The sequence below is a fragment of the Ursus americanus genome, chromosome 8 (genome assembly GCF_024610735.1).
Source record: "Ursus americanus isolate L20-20 chromosome 8, mUrsAme1.1.p, whole genome shotgun sequence".
Taxonomy (NCBI): domain Eukaryota; kingdom Metazoa; phylum Chordata; class Mammalia; order Carnivora; family Ursidae; genus Ursus; species Ursus americanus.
The window spans coordinates 48,523,813-48,545,110 of NC_142134.1; the positions used below are offsets into that span (position 1 = coordinate 48,523,813).

At 36.6% G+C, this 21,298-nt stretch overlaps 1 protein-coding gene across 1 annotated transcript in view; it reads left to right on the top strand.

Annotated features, from left to right (window-relative positions):
- The window catches only part of KCTD8 (potassium channel tetramerization domain containing 8), a 235,493-nt gene extending 216,804 nt beyond the window's left edge, over positions 1-18,689 (top strand). The window contains exon 2 of the mRNA XM_045815971.2: positions 17,338-18,689. Within this exon, the coding sequence (XP_045671927.1) occupies positions 17,338-17,798 (461 nt within the window). The 3' untranslated portion in view covers positions 17,799-18,689. The remainder of the gene's footprint in view (positions 1-17,337) is intronic.
- The last annotated feature ends 2,609 nt before the right edge of the window (positions 18,690-21,298 follow it).

The following is a 21,298-nucleotide window of genomic DNA, read 5'->3' on the forward strand; positions in this document are numbered from 1 at the left end:
CGGATAGTTTAAACTATTTCTAGTAGTTGCAACCATAAATGAACTCATGGTTTTTTCTCATATACTTAGTTCTCCACCAGTATCTACCACCTCAGTATGGCAGACCATCCAATCTGTTACAAAGGCCAGAAACCTAAGTGCCATCATGATACATCTACCTCCCTCACAACTCTCTCCTCTTACCCACCACCAGTTCATCACTAGATTCTATTGGTTTTTGCATTCTAAAATTCTGTTCTATCTTCACCTCTCTCTACCACCACCACCACCACCACCACCACTAATTGTCTTATAAGAACTTGAATGGTCTACAACCTCTGTGGTCCAGCTTGGGCCATGGTGCAGAGGTGTGCTGCCTTTATTCAGTTTTTATGACTTTTCACGCTTCCATGCAAATGGCACTTTGCTCAAGCTTGTATCTCTTGCTCCTCCCTCCCCTAGTCATCCAGTACCTTCTATAATTCCTTTACCCTCACAATTCCTTCCTGAGTGAAGCCCTTCCTTTACATTTTGTAAAACATAACTTCCTAAAATATGCTATCATGATACCAGTTAATACCACTCCTTCTGCAGTTACAACTCTGCATTACTTTGTGTGATTGTTAAATGAATGTCTATCATCATTAGACAAATTAAACATCATTGTACATTTTACATATGTCTCCCATTGTGTAGCAAGATGTCTTCCATGTATTGAGTCTCAACAAATATTAAATGTATGAATCAACAAATGAATAAGTTGATATTCATTTTTGCTGGAGTATAAACTTGAGAAATTCTTTCAGTGAGGCTCTTTGGATGGTAAAATGTTTGAGTGTGTCCACAAATAATTTGTACATTTGAATGCTAAAATAACTGAGGAGAAGTCTCTACTTTCAAACTGTTTTTTCCCTAAAATCTTCAAAGGTTTTGACTCATAGTCTTCTAGAAATCAAGAGTGGTCAGTGAAATTGTCAAACTGAAGCTTTTTCTTAATCTTGTGTGTGTCGGATGCTTTATTTTCTTCTGGAAGTTTTTCTTTTACCTTGAAATTCTAATAATTCACTGAGATGCATTTATAAAGGTATGACTTTTTTTTTTTTTTTTTTTTTTTTACATTGCTTGAAACTCAGTGACACTTTCAATCTGAAAAGTATGCTTATCATAGACAGGGACATTTTTCTTCTATAATTTATTTTGTTATTATTGCCACTGCTTTCACTCTGATCTTTTTTAAAGGAATCCCTATTATTTAGATGGGGACATGATGGATTGAGTCTTATCTTTTTTTTTTTTTCCTTTTAGAGAGAAAGAGTGGGGGTGGGGTGGGGTGTAGGAACGGACATAGGGAAAAGGAGAGAGAGAATCTTAAGCAGGCTCCAAGCCTAGGACAGAGCCTGATGTGGAGCTTGATTTCATGACCCTGACATCATGTCCTGAGCCAAAAATAAGAGTCAGATGCTTAACCAGCTGAGCCACCCAGGCGCTCTGGATTGATTCTTTTCTTATACTCTATGTATGCATCATTTTGCTACAAATTCTAAGAAATTATCATGACATTTTATTCCAGATTATTAATTTTATTTTTAGCCAAGTTCTTCTATGTTTTTATCACGTTGTACTTTTAAAATAAAGTATTTAAAGTATTTAATTTCCCCCCAAAATATATTTTATTAGTTGTCAACTCTTTAAAGACTTAATATCCTCTCATTTCTTTTTGAGGATTCCAAATAGAATTTTTAAAATTTTCTTCTTCTGTTATCTGACCCTAGAGTCCTTCCATTTCTTTTAATTAGTTTACTCTGGGCTTGAGTTCTCTAAATTATTCTTTATTTTTTCGTGTGAGTGTGTCAAGCTAATGTTTTCTCTACTCTTCTTTAGACTGATCTCATTTGCTTTCTGTCACCCAGTATTTTCGGTTCTGCTCATGAAGGTTTTCTTGTTTTCTAGCACTGTCAAGGATTTAGTTCATTTGTTCTCTCTCTCTTCCCCATTTCCTGGCCATAATATATTTAAAAATAAGAGATTGAACAATTAAAAAAATGGCTTTCCGTCTTGATTCAATCTCCATTTCTTTTTCTGTCCCTTCTAGACTATATTACACTAGGGTGGAATATGTTCTGTAGTCTCTATGACTTCAAGCATGATGCCATCTCTCCTGATGATTTTCAATAAATACATAGTACTAATAAAAGCGATGTTGGTTTAATTCATTTTACTTTCAGTTTTATAGAATGCACTGTGCTAAAAGATAGTATTTTTAATAAAATTTATATTACCAAAAATTGAATTATAAAACAACCTTTTTGTTGTTAGCTAAATGCTCAAGTTCAGATGAATTTGGACACATAATACTAAGGATTTTGATTATAAAGTTTTATTCTAGTTATATGTATATTTTTGCTATTATAAACAAAACAGGATAAATTAGTAGAACAAATGCAATAAAAGCAAACATTAATAGTTCTCGTTTGCTCTTTGATCTACACACTCAGAATCTTCAGTCTTCTGAATAATCTTTGACCTTGATCTTGCAGTTCCACTTGCAAAATAGTTCACAGCACACTAAAGACGAATAAAACAGCCGACCATTTAAGCAAAGGAGCTGTGAATCTTTAATCATTGGTTAAACATACTCTTTTTGTACTTTTCTAATGCTGATATATAGTCACAGTTGTATTAAAATCAATCATAATGTAAATCATAATTCCCAATTCATTAGTGATCTTTATGTACTTTTCTTATAACTGAGTAAATGTAGCCCTCATTTAGTTCCTTGTTATGGAAAAATTTGCCCTAGAAAGAATGGATATATTTGAATTTTCATTCAGACTCTACACAATTTGTTTAAGTAAGTTTTGTAAAGTGAGCAAATAGTGACCACCCCAGATTGCTTTTCACTGAACTGCGTAAAGTCAAAGCGGAATATTCATTTCTGTGAATCCTGTGTTCTCAGAGCTTCACAGAGAATTCTGGAAAGCATCCTACTGGGAGGGAGCATACTCTATTACTAATGCTTCATATATTAAAAAATTTCTATCTTCAAGCTTTTGATGAATGACTGTTAATACATCTTGTCATTAAACATGGTTTTTCAAGAGTATTCCCAGTGCAGACTCTTCCTTCACACAGCCATTTTGATCCACGCCGAAGGATTACCAGTACATCTTTTTTCTGGTAATGGTTTCATTAGCACCATTTCACAATCTTTTACTTTTAATCTGTAAGGCTTTAATGTCAGAAAGGGAGATTGATGTTATTGCTGCTATTGAAATATTAGGCTTAGACTAAGTGCACTATAAAGTGACATGAGAAGTTCAAGGTGTCTCAATCCCGACAGAATCTACTCATTATTTAATTAGGCTCTGAAAGCTCTTAGCAGAAATTTCTGGCCTTATGTGAAAACGTTTCAAGAGGTGCACATCATTGAAAGGTTCAGTTTTAAGAGTGCCTTACTATACAAATATAATTCTGATATTTTGGAAGTTATGATATCTGACAGGTCATGAGTCTTAAGATAATTGCCTCATCCTCTCTGGCTTTTCTCTGCTATAATTCTACATCTGTTTATCGGTTTTCCTAATTATTTCCACCATGTAAATTTTATAGTGGAATTCACATCTTAAATATATATTTTTTCTTTAAACCATGTTTGTTTCTTGACCTGTGTTTATCTAATTCATGTAGAATTTTTAATTGGTCTAAATTCACAAAAATATGCTTTTCAGAGGATATGGCAAGATAAACATTTGTTTTAAAGAGGAAAAATCTTAAGTTTGATAAATAGAGTTTGCCTGGTTAAAGTGCTTTGGTCCCAATAATGGTTACAAGGAACTGTGCTAGAAGGCACATTCCACATTTTTATACAATTAGTCTTTTTAACTTATTTCTTGTCAAGATAGCTAGACGTGATATAAAATAATACTATATTATAAATGATCTAAAGAAATTCTAACACTTAGGTACAGTTAGGTACTTTTAGCCCCAATTTTTTTACAACTATACATCACAATTCAATCTTACCAGGGGAGGACTTGAAGCTCATATGAGTAGTTCTAGCTCTAGTTTAGGATTTCAAGAAAGCTGATTTAAAACACCATTTTCAGGCTTTTGAAGCAGTGTATCTCAGAGCTTAACTCAGTATAAGCTCTGAAGTCTGGCAGATGAACCTCCAAATCCTGTCTTTGCCACTTCCGAATGTGACCTGTCAAATCACATAACCTCCTACGCATTGCTTTCCTCATGAGTAAAATAGGCATGATGGGCCCTTACTTTATAAAGTTATTGTGAAATGTAAATGAGATGCTATGTATATGCATTTAGCATGGTGCCTGGCCCATAGTAAGTGTTCAATAAATGTTTAATGTTACTGCACTCTTGTACTTACTTGAGAAACTATGAACTAAGCGAAACTGTCCTGGTTGCATTACTAAGTTTGTTTCTCTAAGCTCATTCTCTCCTTTAACTAATAGCTACACAGGAAAAGATGACACACAGTGACACATTGCTATGGGGTGCTGTGAAACACTTACTTTACTACAATACATCTTGGTTTCTGCAATTGACCATACTTCTGTAATAAAGTATATATTGGCTGTGTGTGTGTGTGTGTGTGTGTGTGTGTGTGTGTGTGTGTATCTGTGTTCACCTTGCACCCTATTTTACTTCTTGGAACAGATCTTTTCTCCCAGGACACAGGAATGGATGAGAACTTAGTGTAGGACAATAATAGTATTTTACCCACTCTGGTCACAGGCTCTAAGGCAGGAATGGGGGCCCATGGACCTGTTAAGTAGAGTAAAAGTAAATCCCTGAGATTCCTTAAATTGTATATATTGCTGTTATAATGATTTGCTCATGAATACACACTGATTTTACCTTTTTTCTGCTTAATATAAATTTCTCCAATAACTTAAAATGTGCATTAAAAATTTAACTTTATGCATTTAGCATTAAGTGTTAGAGTTCTCCGATGACAGTACAATCAACATGTCACCAACTTGCTTCAGAAGAGAGGTTTCAGTTACATTTCAAGCTTATATGCATCTAAAATATATCTAAACAGGTGTATAAAAATGATTTTTCTGATAAGATTAATATTTTATTTTGTCTGAAATACTTGTCTAACAGGTAGAGCTGGCCAGAGGTATTACAGAGTCAGACACCAAAATGCCCTTTCTGTTCTTATTCTCTTCTATTGTAATTGTGGCTGGGGACTTAGTCCTTGGCAGTGACATCTGAGAGCTTTTTGGCCAGACATGTAAAGGCCTTCTTTTTCTCTCCCCTCATCAATGGTTTAGTGTTCCAGGGGTTTCCTGTTATTAAACTACTGAGATTACTTGTCTCCCAACCCTCATCCTTGCCTTAGATTATGGGGCTGGGTTGGTAAGGTATTATGACTGGCCTGGTCTAGATGATAAATCCACTCCTGTAGCCTGGGGTTTGAGGTCTATTACATAAGATGGATAGATAGGAGCACCAAGTATATTCTCAGATAACACATACACACACAGCCCATGCAGAATTTACTCCATTTATTTAAGTCTGCTATAAAAGAAAAATCATTCTGTAATTTACATAGGTGAGGAATTGAAGACAAGAATACATGTGATATTTAGGATAATATTAATATCTCTAATTTGGCTTGAATAGAGAGTGGGAGTAATAGAAAACGAGTTTTGGAGTTTAAATTGGGACTACAATATAGAAAGTCTTGTTTATGGGTCTAGCAGATTGGCTATGTTGCTGAAAGCCTTTGATATTTTCTGAGAACAAGTACTATAATAAGAGCTATATTTCAGTGCTCTGTAGCTGGGATTTTAGGATGATAGCAGGAGGTAGATATTAGAGATGAAAAGATCTCTAGAATGTCATTTCAGTAGATTCAGGAAGAGGTTAGAAGGTGATTGCAATAGATTCAATACGAGTTAATGAGGATCGTAACTGTGGGGAGAAGACTGACGTGAGGGGTGACTGAGACATTATTAAAGTAGGCATAACGGATTAGGTGGCTGTCACACGAGCAGGGAATCAATAGGGGGATAGGAATAGAAATAATGAAGAACGCTCTACGATTGCAAACCTGGCTGATTATGAAGATTGTGGTGCTTTGATAAAAAAGAAAAACAGGAAGCATAGCAGGAGGAACTGGTTTACCGGAAAAGAATAATTAGCTCTTTTTTGGGCATATGGTATTTGAAGTTTAGGAAATGTCCAGAAGGCAGTAGACTCGTGGTGCTAGAATTTCGTGGAATGATCAGTTGGTAGACGTATGTGGAATCAGTTACAGATGAGAGACAGCTCTATAATTACATGCATATATATGTACACACACATGCACACACACGTATGTGTATACATGGTATGTGTATATGTGTGTGTAATATGTGCCTGAGAGTAGGTGGATGTGAGTATGCATGTGTGTAGAAGGAGACAGAAAAGAGAATTTTGTGGGAATGTTACTGTGTAGTGTGTATTGGGATGTGACAGTAGGAGACTATAAACCTCATTATTACAAATAATGGTTAATTTATATAATTGGGGAGAACAGACTAAAGATGATAACTGTTTTCGAAAATCTTATGGGCTATTAGTTGGAAGAGAAATAGGATGACAATCTGGCAGAGACTGCAAGAGATTGTATTTTAATAGAGAAACTCAGATCCTGTAGTTCAGATCCAAACACATCCAGTTGTTAAGGATAATATCTTCTCTTATATGAATGCCATAACTTAACATCTACGAAGGGCCAGACAGGAGACTAAATAGACTTGTATTAGTTTCCAGTGGCTGCTGTAACGAATTACTTCATGCTTGGTGGCTTAAAACAACAAAAACTTACTGTCTCAGGGTTCTAGAGGTCTGAAGTCCGAAATCACTTTGGGCAGAAATCACGGTGTCAGCAGGAATACACTGCCTCCAGACCTTCTAGGGGAAAATCCGTTGCTTGCCTCGTCCAGCTTCTGGTGGTATTCCTTGATTTGTAGCCGCATCAATTTCAATCCCCAGACTCCATGGTCACACTGCTGCCTTTTCCTCTGTGTGTATCAGATGTCCTTCCAACTCCCCTGTGTAAGAATGCCTGCGATTGACTTAAAAGGTCTAACTGGGTAATCCAGAGTAATTTCACCATCTCACTCTCCTTCATCACATCTGCAAAGACTATCATACAAAGGGACATTTACAGATTCTAGGTATTAGGAAGGGATATATTTTCTGGGGCTGCTTGTCAGCCTCCAGGAAGACTCTTCCTCACATGTATCTTTACTTAAAGCAACTCTCGGAGGGAGGCACCATATTTTCAGTCCCTCTGGAGCAGAACGGGAAAATGAGTCTTGAAGACACCCATAGCCACACAGAGCTAGGAGGTGTCAGAACTTCACTTGAAACACAGTTTTGCTATTTCCAAAGGCGGAGCTTTTTTTTTTTTTTTTTAACAGCCACACAGCTTCCCATTAAACTGCTGTGAGCATCTACGCTTCCATTTTCCATTCACCGTACTGCTTCTGCACTGAGCTGCTCCCATAATAGGCACACTGTTAGGAATCTCAAAGTGAAAAGAGGTGGCACTCACATTAAATAGTATCGCAGCTACAAAATGTTACATCTCGCTGACCATTGTTAGAAGTACTTGAAAGTACTTACTGGCAGGCAGGCACTCAAGATCTGAAGAGATCTGACAAATAAAAATCCCCTCAACTGTGACTTTCTGCCTGCAATTGCTCCTGCTTCTGGAATCCAAGAGTATTTTTTTTCTCTTTTTGCCTTGTCACAACCTCTTCTACCCCTCTTGTCATCAAAAGTTTTTTCTCAAGCCTGAAACAACTGTTTCGTATTTATAACAGCAACGATAATTTACAACCAGCATGGTTTCATGTTCACATAAATTTGTTATACACAGCACATCGTAAGTGTCACCCCAGCCTATATTTACAGAGCGCCTTTCTTTCCCCTCCCAGGGCCATCAGACGTGTTGTAGATACGACCTCTCATTAATCCTCGCCAAGCACCATGCAGGTGTGATGATCCAGTTTATGACGGGGAGCAAGCAAGAGCCGGCTTGTGTTCACAAATTTGAAAAACAGATAAATTATCTGTCTTATACAGAATGTCCCTTGAAAAGGGGGGCCATTAGAAGGCCCACCTAGGCACGTGGAAAAGCACTTTAATAATATCAATAATAAGGAATGGTAGATTTGGAAGTGGGAACCCAGAATTACACAGGTCTTAATTCCAAATGCCAAAATGGGTCTGGGCATCTTAATGGAGTTTTGTGGGGGGGTTTTTGAGGGGGGTTTATTTATTTTTTAAACACAAAAATGATGAATGTGCCACAGAATGCTAGCTCCCATGAGTGAAATGTGGAGGCCGGTTTTAAATGTAGCCCTCAGACAAGGCGTCCGTAACCGTTTTGCATGTGATCGGGCTTCTGAAAGGACAAGAGAACATGTGATACCTTTCCTACTGGAAGTATTTAGGTGCGACAATCCGGTACAGTCGTGTAAGCCATGTAGAATTCTGCTGCAAAGAAAATGGGTTTTCCTCAAATTTATGGTTCCCAAATACTTTTTATTTCTCTTTAATAACTTGAAAGGAATAATATAGGGACCTTCCCAAAGGAATATTTAGAGTAACTAGAGAGCAAAGGCTCATCTTCCTTGTTTTTTGCTTGTTTTGTTACAGCGTGTAAGCTTAATTATACTTGGGTTTATCTTAGTTTAGTTAAAAGAAAACAAGACAAAACGATGTTCTTTGGGATTAAAACAATTCCCTGTGTGCTTAGACATTCTTTGTAGGTGAGACTAATTTCATTTAATTCAGTTCAACAATGAGTTACTGAATTAGTGCGAGCCCAGTCGTGGGGGCGGTGCTTCAGGAAACGCGAAGCTACAAAAGAAAGAATCTCTGTTCCATCCATAGTGACTAAGTGAAAATTTGTATGCGTGTTGGTGTGTATGCATTGTGGAGCAGAACACAGAGATGAAAGTTACTAGGATCGAAATGACTATTACTTAAGACAAAATAGGCTCCATACTTTGAGATAGAGTCAAACAAACAGCTAAGGGAGCAGGAGCAAGAAATTATAGCCAAATGTGAGAATGGAAGGTTTTGTGCTGAAAACACCGTTTGGCACAGGCTCTGAAGGGTGTGGAGCATGGAAGGAATACAGTCCGTGGGGAGGGAAGTAGGCATGGGTTAAGCAAGGCATTTACCAGAAGCAACACGCATATTTTGGCTGCTAGATGGGGAGCACTACAAGATGGGCTGGGATAATCATTTGGGTCGCACTGAGGACAATCCTCAATGCCAAGTTGTGGTATTCACGTTTCATCCTGTGTGCAGAATGAACTATTTGGAAGGTTTTTGTACAAGTGAGATACTTGATGGAATTAGACTTCAGGAATATTTATTTAGCAACATGGCAAAAATAGTTTGAAGTGGGACTAAAGCGAAGTCAGAGAGCTGGTTAAGAGACACAGTAAGAGGTAATGAGAAACCTGTTAGAAGTGGTGGAAATGGGAACAGTAATGAAGGGATTGATTTAAGAGCCACTGTAAGAGTGGAATTAACAAAGGGCGCCTGGGTGGCGCAGTCACTAAGCGTCTGCCTTCGGCTCAGGGCGTGATCCCAGCGTTCCGGGATCGAGCCCCACATCAGGCTTCTCCACTAGGAGCCTGCTTCTTCCTCTCCTGCTCCCCCTGCTTGTGTTCCCTCTCTCACTGGCTGTCTCTCTCTCTGTCAAATAAATAAATGAAATCTTAAAAAAAAAAAAAAAAAAGAGAGAGTGGAATTAACAAGACCTGGAAGTAAATGGAAATAAAAAATGAATCCATTGGGTAGCCAAAGGTGACCTTGGATATTGTCTACAGAAATAACTACTAGGAAGACACAGATGTATGAAATGGAAGGAAGGCGATATTACTTTTGAAAACCTCCTCAAATATATGTTCAATTAAACATATATTTTCTGTCACGTTTTTTCTTAATGCTACATTACATTTGCTTATTCACTTTATTAGTACATTTGGTTCAGTGACAAAACATATCAGCTCCTGAACTGAGTGACACAAGGAAACAAGACACAGTCACTGCCCTCATGGAAACCATAACCTCTCTGAGAAAGATAGGACACCAGATGTGTGACTTTGGGACAAATATGTATGTGGGAATGATGGGAGCTTTCTTACCACTCTGTGTTCATATTGGTGAATATTTAGTAACATAAAAGGTAGGGAATGTTCATTCCGTAGTGAATGATATAGTAAGTAGTAAATACTCTACATATTGAGAGGAGTAAAGAGCATTTTATTAATTTGATCAAGCAGTTATTCTGATTAAGTCTTCATGGTTGGCTAGAAAGGCAGTTTCTATCTTCAAGGCATTTGCAGTTTGGACTGGGAGACATGCTGTAAATAAATAAGTACAATCAGAAGTTAATAGGCACAGGGTGGATCAAAAGGATGGACTAGTGACTAATCACGTCAGGATGTAAAAAGGAATACCACGGCGTGTCTACCTTTCCAAATTACACTTCTTTTATTTTCTTTTTTATTCCCCTTCATTCATAAAAATGGTTAAGTAATGATAGTAGAGATTATAGAAAACATAAAAAAATGAGTTTAATTATTCTTATATAAAAGTTAATCTTTATTTATTCAAATAGCCTTTTACTCTAACATGAACTCACCTCCTGTATGAACTTTAAGTTTCAATTTAGTGTGAGAATTTAATTGATGAATTAAAAATAATGCCCATTCCTTAGTTCACTCCAATCACAATTGACTCTTGCTCCCTCCTTCCTGTCCTATTCAAACTTTACTTACAAGTACATTACTGTCACCCTAAGCCAGACCTACTTGTGTGTGTGTGTCATTCCTCTTGTAACTACCTCTATGCCTGGTATACAGTAGGTGCTCAACAAATGTTCAGCAAATCAAAATAGAAGTTTTTTTCCCTTTTGACTCAACTGGTTAATACCTAGAGACATGCGGTGCTAATATGTAAGATGGATTGGTTCATTCTGTTCAAGTAGCACGTAACCATTCACACACCGTTGAATTTAGCACTATTAAAGGGTAATTTCCCTTCTGGGAATTGTGCCTCTTGCAGATATATTTTACATATTCAGTTTTTTTTATCATCACTAGGCAGGTAGAGAGATTAAAATAAAAGGTTTTTTCAAGTGTGCAGTTGTACACATAGACTGCATTTGGAAATGCCTGTGTATTCCAAGAAAAAAATATGGAATTATTTAACGTGCTTACACCCAGAACTACCCAGAAGTCACTTTTTTAAAGATGAAAATATTAACGTTTAATTTCTGTACTATCCTAGCCACCCAAATGACTTAAAAAACCTATAATTTCTTCCTTTTTGTATCAATGTAATAAAACTCAATGGAATTAATCGAAAGTCCTGTTTTGCCCAATTTTACAATTTTGGCCCATTGTGATATTTTCAATTTGTTTTATTGTGTTTAATGTAATGTTTTTACTATTGCCTTTAATTCACACATTTTAATAACTTAAAGGAGAGCTTTTCTGTTTTATTTTCTCAAATAAGTTCCTTTTAGAACATGAAAATGTTACTTCATACCCTCTCAAATCTGTTGGAGAGAACTGCATGGCGAATTGCTTCAACATACGTTGTCTCCTTTCTTAGTATAGCCCTGTGACTAGGTATTGCTATTCTTATTTCATTTTTACTAAATAAAAAACTGAGGCCTAAAGAAGCTAAGAGACACCTGGAATCCATGTGTTCATAGGTACCACGTGTGGAGCCAGAGTTAAGAGTAGAAGTATTTGGGTTCCTCCATTAGTTCTCTCAAAATTCAGTTAAATTGCAGGGGATATTTATGCTGAGTAATAATAACTAACATTGTGAGCATTTACACATGTCAGGCTCCTTCTAAGTGCTTTACACATGTTAGCTCTTTAATCCTTACCATAATTCCGTGGAAACAGAGGCACAAAGAAAGTCGCCCAAGAAAAACACATCTAGTAAGCTGTTGAACTAGGGTGTGAGCCCGGCCAGTCTGCACTGTGTTGCCTTAAATGTTATTCTCTTTGCTTGTGTTTCCATGACAGGAACAGATTTAATGAAACAAACGTAAACTGATAATGTCTTCTAAATACTTCCTCTCAATAAACTTAAAGTTATCCTTGAACCCTGTAATTCTGTGAAGTACTTTAGTGGAAATTGAATTTGTTTCCACATTCTAAGAGGTAATTTTTACTAATAGTCACTCATTAATGTTTTATATTTAATATCTAATTAGAATTTTGCTGCCTGGAAAATCCCTTCTTATTCATTACGTAATTTAGAATAATGAACTTCATAACATAAATGAATTTAGGGGCCAAACCCAACATTTTAACTGACAAAAACCAAATTTTAGGGAGGTCCCATGACAAACAAAAAGCACTTTGTTAGCGTGGCTTAACCACGCTCAAACCCAGATCTTCCAAGGCCGTTCCCACGCTGAAGAAAAATGTGAGCATAATAAATGAGTATAGTGTGTGTGTGTGTGTGTGTGTGTGTGCCTGTTGTGTACTGACTCTTCCTTACAAAAATACTTGTGGAGAGGCATGACCTAGTTAGCTGGCTTGCAAGTCTCCTAGGTAAGGCTGCCATTCCCCTGAAAGACGATCAACTTCTAGATGAAAATCCTAGTCTATTTAATGGCAAATAGCCAAATGAAAAGATTTAATTGTCCAAATACTTTGGGGAAAGTTTCTAGGTGTATGTGTGTATTGGACTTTTTTAAATAATTAACTCCTTTTAAAAGTTAAATCTTAAATAAGTAACAGGTTTGCTTATTCATTGATTTGTTGCTGGTTCTAATAAGTACTGGCAAGTTTATTTGTGTGATGGAAGAAAGCCCAGCTGGTAAGACCACCAAATCACATTTTGTTTTCTTTTCTTAAACTCAGTCTGATTGATGCTCTAATTCGGAGGGCAGAATGCTTTTAGGACGATCATTCAGGTGTATATTTTATTCTATCACTAGTTGAAGAGACACAGAGAAGTTTCTGACACACGTGCTATTCCTGTATATGCAGGACTTGGACTTGGTGCTATTTAAATAATTTGTCATCTTGTGCTTAGGGCATTTTATGTGGCTTTGGTTCATTGAATGGAATAATATAAAATTAGAGTTTTAAATTATCCCTGGAAGCTTACGATTAGCAGGCATTCTCAAGAAAACTGAGCAACTAGAGTAAATCATTATTTCCTCTGAATTTTATTTATTTTTCTTAAATTTCATGTCATTAAAAAACCATAAATCATTTTATTATTTTATCTTCGCCCCAATTTGAATCCACTAAGCTATCAGTAATTAAATTATACTTAATCAAGTACCAATAATAATACATAATATGTTATGCATTATCAAAAATTCTGACATTAATCAAAAGGAGACCATTTGTTCCTCCTAGTGATTTAAACAGAGAACTGTCATAATATTCTGTACATTCAAAAGTGTGGACAAAATAAAATTAAACCTTTTCCTTTAAGTCATAACAGAAATATCTGAGCCTGTTTGGTCTGCTGATGGGAGCCCACCTTGCCTAAAGATAGTTTATGAAATAGAAGGAATGAAAAATAAAAGTGTATATTTGCTGTTTCTGGTTAATATCTGTACCTATTCTAAGTTCTTTTAAAAAAGAAGAAGAAGAAGAAGTTCTTAAGATCATAATAAATTCAGGTTTCCACTTTCTTTTTTTCAGAATTTAAAGTCTATAGTGGGAAATACTCTAAAGTGTCCATAAATTTTAACAGTTAGTATCATAAAATATCACAAAATAGCCTGTGAGCTTCACCAGAGCACCTCCTATGAGGCTTCTCTAGATCCTAACACAGTGCCTGGCTCACAGTGATACTCAGTATAACTACATTGGCTAAACTGACTAATGCCTTCGTCACAGAAGTCTTCCTGGATGTTCTGTCTTACACTCCAAGAGCAATTCATTTCCAACACACATACGTTGCATTCTATTGTATTGTGGAGTGTCTGTGTATATATTGGGAGGACAGGGAGGAGGCTTATTTCCATGAATAAATTGTAATGTCATTAGGCATAATAATTGTATATAATTTATTTAGCTAACACGTGAACTTTAAATAACTCTGTACCCTCCCTAGCGTATATCATTAAGCATCTTTCTCCCAGTGAATAAAAACAGAACGAAACGTTTGCTCTGGTGGTACTTAATACCCCTTTTCTCTACTGTTTTCCACTCTGATGTTGCCTTTCTGCACTGCTATCTCTATCAAATGGTCTATTCCTTTGCCTATTAACAGAAAAAGATTTCTCATCACTCAATTATCCTTAGATATAAATTGGTTTTCCCAGGTATTTGAAGTTAATCTTTTAGTCATTATTTGGAATGAAAATCATAGACTCTTCTGTAGGGATTTCTGGTTAAAGTAATGCAGGAGACAGAAAAAGTGAAAAGCATCTATTTATATCCTATTTTGGAGTAGTCTGGTGGGCCTCGTGCTAGCTCGAGGTCACACTTACACGGAAAGGTAATTGGGCAAATAGACGCTGCCCCTCCCCCACCACCCCGAGCTCCACATAAACACATACATTAAAACCCTTCAGCAAACTTAAAATCTCCAGAGATGGCCCTGAACATCGACACATTAGAAAAAAAAATCACAATGATACACTCTGATTGTTGAGATTTATTGTATTGGACCCTTTCGTATGGTATTTATGTATTAGACTCTTTTGTATGGTATTTATTATTTGATCTCAACCTATGAAGAAAGTACTTTTATCCCATTTTACAGATGAGAAAATTGAGGCTTAGAGGAGCTATGTATCTTGCCCAAGGCCACTAGACTATTTGCCAGAGAGCTAGAATTTGATTCCAGATCACTAGGACTTTGAACCCATTTCCTTTTCAGTATTATTACCACTAAAATCTGATGCCACTGAAACACTGATTCTGCAAGTAACCCTGGAAAAGGTGGTTGATGCCAGTGTGGGTCTATTAGTCAGAGTCCCAGAAGAAAGAGAAGGCATATCCAATTGGGTAATTTGAGAAAAGTTAAATATTGACCGTTTACAACAGAGTGGCAGTACCCTTATGCCAATTACAGTGGACATGGTTAACACCCGTAGGCCTCAAGATGTGAGCCTCTGCTTTATAGAATATGGAAATAGAGGGGGCAGAAGGAGGGAGGGAGGGGGAGAGAGGACAGAGCTGCCAGACAGGGCTATGCCTCTTTGTCCAGGAATGCAGTGAGATCCCTGAAATCGTGGGGGTGGGATGGGGTGAGGGCATAGTCTTGCTAGCCTTTTTCATTGGCTGAATCCAACTGAAAGCCAGGAGGCAAGGGAGCCTGAGGACATAGTTGTGCCCCTCAGCCACTAAGGAGAGAGGAATGTTCAGAATGGATCTGGGTTAGTGAGCAAGGAGTGTTAGAAGTGCATCTTCTCTGCCCTCATCCCTCAGATCCACAACCATTTTCTATTACCATAAGTGAAAATGGCAGAGGCTTAAAAAAAAAAAAAATAGCTGTTTGGTTTTGTGCTCTTTAATCCAGGGTTGCAATGTTTTTGAAATGTATTGGTGTGCTTTCAGCACTTCTTAGAGTTTTACTGTATTGTAAACAAGGGAAGTGTGAAATATTAGTTAAGACCTTCCCTCAAACAGGTACATATTCTTTAAAGTTTTGAGGGGTTTTTTATTTGTTTGCTTTTGGTTATGTCGATTCAGATACACGTTACGTAACAAAAGGCACCCATTTTAGTTTTACAATTCTATCAGTTTTCACAAATGTATACAGACCTATAACTAGCACTAAAGTCAAGATATAGAATATTTCCATCATTCCAAAAAGTTCTAAAGAATTTTTTAATGTTTAATCCCACCCAACTCCAATTTCACACACTCAAATGTTTGGTATCCTCTTTTGTTTCTCCTGATTTTAAATAGGAAAATTGGTAATATCGCTCCAATAGCGTGTTGCAAGTAGGGGTTGCTTTTATGGAAAGTATTTTTTTTTCATAAAAGTTAATTTGTTTCCCTGCTTTTCTGAGTAGTATAAAGTATTCATATTAGTCATTAATTCATTTCCTATATATTAGACTGAGGAAAGTTTCATAATCTTGGCTGCAGATTGAAATCACCTACTTCTATTAAATGGCCTAATGGCCTGATGACATCTCATTAAAGTGGGATGTCTAGGGTTAAGACCAAGGCATCAATAGGCTAAGCTTTCCAGGTAATTCCGTATGTGGCCAAAGTTGAGACTCTATGGATTAGACCAATTGTTCTCAACTCTGGCTACACAGTAGAATCTTCTGGGCAATTGCTTAAAATATTGATCCCTTTCCCCACTCCCCATTCTGATGTATATAACCTGTTTATCAAAGTTGACTATAGGAAAAAAAATAAGATTTGAGTAACATATTTCTCAATGGTCAGGCTTTAGTTAATCAAGGTTTTATTATAGTTCTGGGTATCTGGTAACATTCAATAAATGTGAAATGGAGGTCCTAATCCCACAGCAGAGTCAAGAAGAATAAAATATGCTCCCTCTTGGAAGTAAACTGTGTATTTGAAATAATTATCTTGGCAAACTATCACTTTCTGAAAATCGTCCTCCTAGGTAATTTACCTCAAATGGTAAACCTTGTATTTTAAGGAAATACTATATTTCAACTATATTTTTTCACCATAATATTAGGCACCTATATATCTTATCTCAGTTTCATAATTCTCTTCAAGGAAATAGACAGGAAACAAGATTAAGAGACTGAGGATAAGATTTAAACCAGTCTCCCACTTGGAAACATAAATGAGGCTATCGCACCTCTGAGCCTACTACTACTTTGTAAAATAGAGCGATGGTACTTTCTGCTTTCATAATGGCAAATATATACACAAAGGACTCCTAGCCCATAACTAAAACAAAAATGAACTAAGAGTCTCATGAAACCGTTATGGGACTAACAAAATATTTACATATGGTATTTTTTTTAGATTTCAGGAATCAGTAACTAAAATAACAAAAATCTTCTTCTCAGCATAAAGTTATTGATGATTTATTATGGCAGAAATGCTTATTAAGAAAACGTCCTAAACTTGATTGTGTAAATAAATAATCAGCATGCTGCATATTTCCTTGTGCATTAATAGAGCTGGATGTCATATTTAATCCCTCAGACATACTAATGCAACAAACAGCAATTTTTTGAAGATAAGTGTTCTTGGTTTAAAATTTTAAAAATATAAAGCTTGTTTAATTTGACCTTCCCACTTATTTAATTGTTCCACTCATTTTCTTTTCTTTCCTTTTCTTTTCTTTTTTCTTTTCTTTTCTTTCTCTTCTTTTTTTTAGGACCACCTCAGAAAATAGTGTCACCTAAGCAAGAACATGAAGATAGGAAACACGACAAAGTCACAGATAAAGGAAGTGAAAGTGGGACTTCCTGTAATGAGCTCTCCACTTCCAGCTGTGACAGCCACTCAGAGGCGAGCACACCCCAGGACAACCCACCCAGTGCCCAGCAGGCCACAGCTCACCAACCCAACACCTTAACATTGGATCGCCCTTCCAAAAAAGCGCCTGTGCAATGGATGCCCCCACCAGACAAACGCAGAAACAGTGAACTCTTTCAGACGCTCATCAGCAAGTCCCGGGAAACAAACCTATCCAAAAAGAAAGTCTGTGAGAAGCTAAGTGTGGAAGAAGAAATGAAAAAGTGTATTCAGGATTTTAAAAAAATCCACATTCCAGATTATTTTCCAGAGCGCAAGCGCCAGTGGCAATCTGAACTGTTGCAGAAGTATGGCTTATAGTAATCGTCGCATTCCTGCGGTATTTCAGTGACATTGGATGTTTACTACGGTGTCACCACCTGACTATATCCTAACAATGGTCAGTGTGATTCTTGCTGCTCTTCCTTTTTGTGAACAGTGGATGTGGGACAGTATTTTCTTTCATTCTTTTTTGTTGTTGTTTTTAGAAATATGATTTTGAAAAAAGAAAATAAATAAATGTTTATTCAAAATGGCATATCTGATTCAACTCATTTTGCAAGAATGAAAGTAAAATGTGCATGATCAAGAAGCTTCGAATCTTGATTTTTGAACTGTGGTCAACTGGATATGTTTGTCATTTTGTAACTCACCAAAAACAAATCATCATATCACTCCAACAAAAATGACAATATGGATGAAGCAACATCAAGTCAAATGTTAGATGATGGTTTTGGGACCCAAATCCAAAACTGTTTAAATGTTAATGCAATAAAACAAGTTATTATTTTTGCATGAACACAATGTAACAAATAAATCACAAGATGTAGGAAAGATCTATTTGTTGCTTGGAAAGAAAAAAATTACAAAAAAATAAAGCAAAAAAAAAATGTTTCAGGCGAAGCCTATAAATGTAAACTGTCTAGGAGATTGATTTTATTTGTTCTGGATCTGTGATATTTTTGTGTACGTGTACGGTGTTCTGTACGTTAAGATGGTGTAAATATGCCTTATGCTGTTGTGTTATGGCACTGACATTCATCTATTAATGCTAGTCATGATTATTTCTGTGAAATGAGTCCTTACATCAGGCTGTGAAAATTGGTATAATGATGCTCTGAAAGATCCTATTATCATGTTAATCAAAATAATTGAGGGAAATGGTAAAGAGCTTTATGTATTTATTAAAAAAAAGGAAAATATATTAGAATGCCTTGATTTCTATTGACTCTTCTTTGAAAATACTCAGTTGTCACACTGTCTCCTATGTTCCTTTAAAATCCCAAACTGGAGAATGATATGTTCAACTGTAATGTTGACAAGTTAGCATTTTAACATAATTAAAAGTGGATGTAGAGTCCAATCCAGATAGCCCTGGGATTGATTAATAAACCCTTAACCCACAAGAGAAAAGGACTTCATCTGAGAATGCACTAAACTTTTATTTCAGCTGACAACCACATTGAAAGCTTCTCCAAAAACAATTGGGAAGTTACCTCCTACAAATTAAGAGACAAAAATGTCAATAGCAAGCTGAAAGGTTAGCCTGAATGACAAGAGGTTTCTTCCTGGTTGCATATGTGGAAACAAGCTTTCTTACCATAGGCTCCACAGTTTTTGCCTCACCATCTCTATAGAAGGAAATACATAATATCATGAAATTTCACTAAAGAAGAGGCTGAGAAAGAAGGTAAAAATATTCTCAAGAACTGTAGAGCTCAATCTCTGTGGTTTGTTAAAACAGAAGTTGAGCAGCACTTGTGATATCATTTCTTTAATAATATAGCTAGATAAGCATTATTAACTCAAAATGTTTTAATCTACATACATTTTTTAGGTATTCTTAGATTTCTTCATCTACTATTACATAAAATACCATCTACAGTGGACTATTAAAGAAAACCCAGATGTGTCATTGACCTTGAATTACCTATCAGGCTTTAGGGAAAGAGCTACTCTCAAATTCTGCATTTCTCTTTGGGAAGGTTGGGAGTCTTGCCATGGCCTGATGTCTCTGTAACATGCTGGTTAAATGAATAAAGTTGGTGGTTGGGTTGTCACAGTTCAAATTCCACCTCTACCATTTATGACCTGTGTGACCTTGGGGATAATGGGGGATAATATTAATATAGAGAAGACTTAAATGAGGTAATTGAAGAAAAGCATCACTGCCACTCCTGGAGGTAGAGGAAAAGGGGAAGTGTTGGTCTTACTAGAATCCAGGAACCAAGGCTAACAGATGGAGAACTTGGAATACAGGGGAACAAGCTGTCCAATAAGAACTGTAGCCACTAAAGAGTCCCAATCACTTCCACAGATGCCTCCCAAAACAAAAAGAAAGGGGAGGGGGGTGTATTATCTTAGCTTCCCAATTTCCCACCAATGTTCTTCGTTGTTCCAATATGAATGGAAACCAATTGGTAAAGGAGCCTGGGAAATATAATGTATAGAAGTGATCCCCTGATGATACAAAGCTCAGCAGTGAAGGGCAGGGAAGAGATCTGAAAAACACTTCACACCCTGGTCTGTTTTTTCCCAACATAGAACTTCAAATAGAATTGCAATGGCAAGAATTTAGTAAATGTGGCCTATTTCAGATCTATATATCTCTATGTCACAAAAGAAGGAACATCTGACCTTAGTAAATCAGAACCCATTTCAATAATAGTCTATTGAACATTTACCATACACCAAGTATTTGGCTCAAAGGTTAACAACACAGTCAAGAAATATGAATTACCAGCTATTGCCCTTGGGGAGAAACTTATGGTCTGATTCTCTCAAACCATCACGCTTTCACCAGAGGCTAGAATCTGGCTAGCCCCATTTGGGGTGACAAGGGTATCAAGGAAGGCAGCTAGAATGGGGGCTCTTCCCTAAACAAAAGGAGACTCCAGATTTAACGATGAGTTGGGCTAAAACTGGTATATAAATCTCCTTTTACAAAGGTTCAGGAAATAAAATCTGGAGAATCACCCAAAGCCAATAGCGCTGGAAGCTGACGCTGAAGTTGAGTATTTATGGAGAGTAAAGGTATTTTGGAGCTCACATATATACTTTTTGGGTATTTATGGGTTCACGTGGTATACCTTTGTTTGCTACACAGAAGACACTCAACTTGTGACCCGATGTCTTATTCTTGTTATTTTTAATGGAAACATATTGAGTACTAAAATGAAATAAAATAAAATAAAATAAAATAAAATAAAATAAAATAAAATAAAATAAGAACAGGAAATAAAATTAATTGCGAGATACTCAATTTTGGAAAAGTGGACTAGACATATTTTTCCCTTTTCTCCCACTAAATAAAACTAAAAACCCCAAACATTATATATAAACACACTTAAAAGGCTCTGAAAAGCTTAGAGAAGAAGGAAAGCTAGGTAGGAATATTGGGACCCAAAGCACAACATGGTGATGAATTTCCTGGGTTTTCTTTTTACCTCATATACCCCAGTCTTGGAGCTGAAGAAGTACCTGGTAACCCAGAAAGAGTAACAGGCACAGACAAAACAAACAAACAAATCTTGCTCTCTCTAGCCACAGGGCCAGGAATGGGACAGTCTAGAAACTTAGCAACAGAAAACTTTTAGGTAGTAACAGCTATGCTATTTTAGTTTTCAGGGTAATTGACACAACTTCATTACGTAGTAATTTTAAGGCTCCCCACTTTTTAAGTAAGATTCATTTATTTATTTGAGAGAGACAGAGAAAGAGAGAGAGCAAGCGGGGGTGAGGGACAAGAGAGGGAGTGAGAAAATCTCAAGCAGATTCCCCACTGAGCATGGAGCCCAGGGACCCTGAGATCATGACCTAAG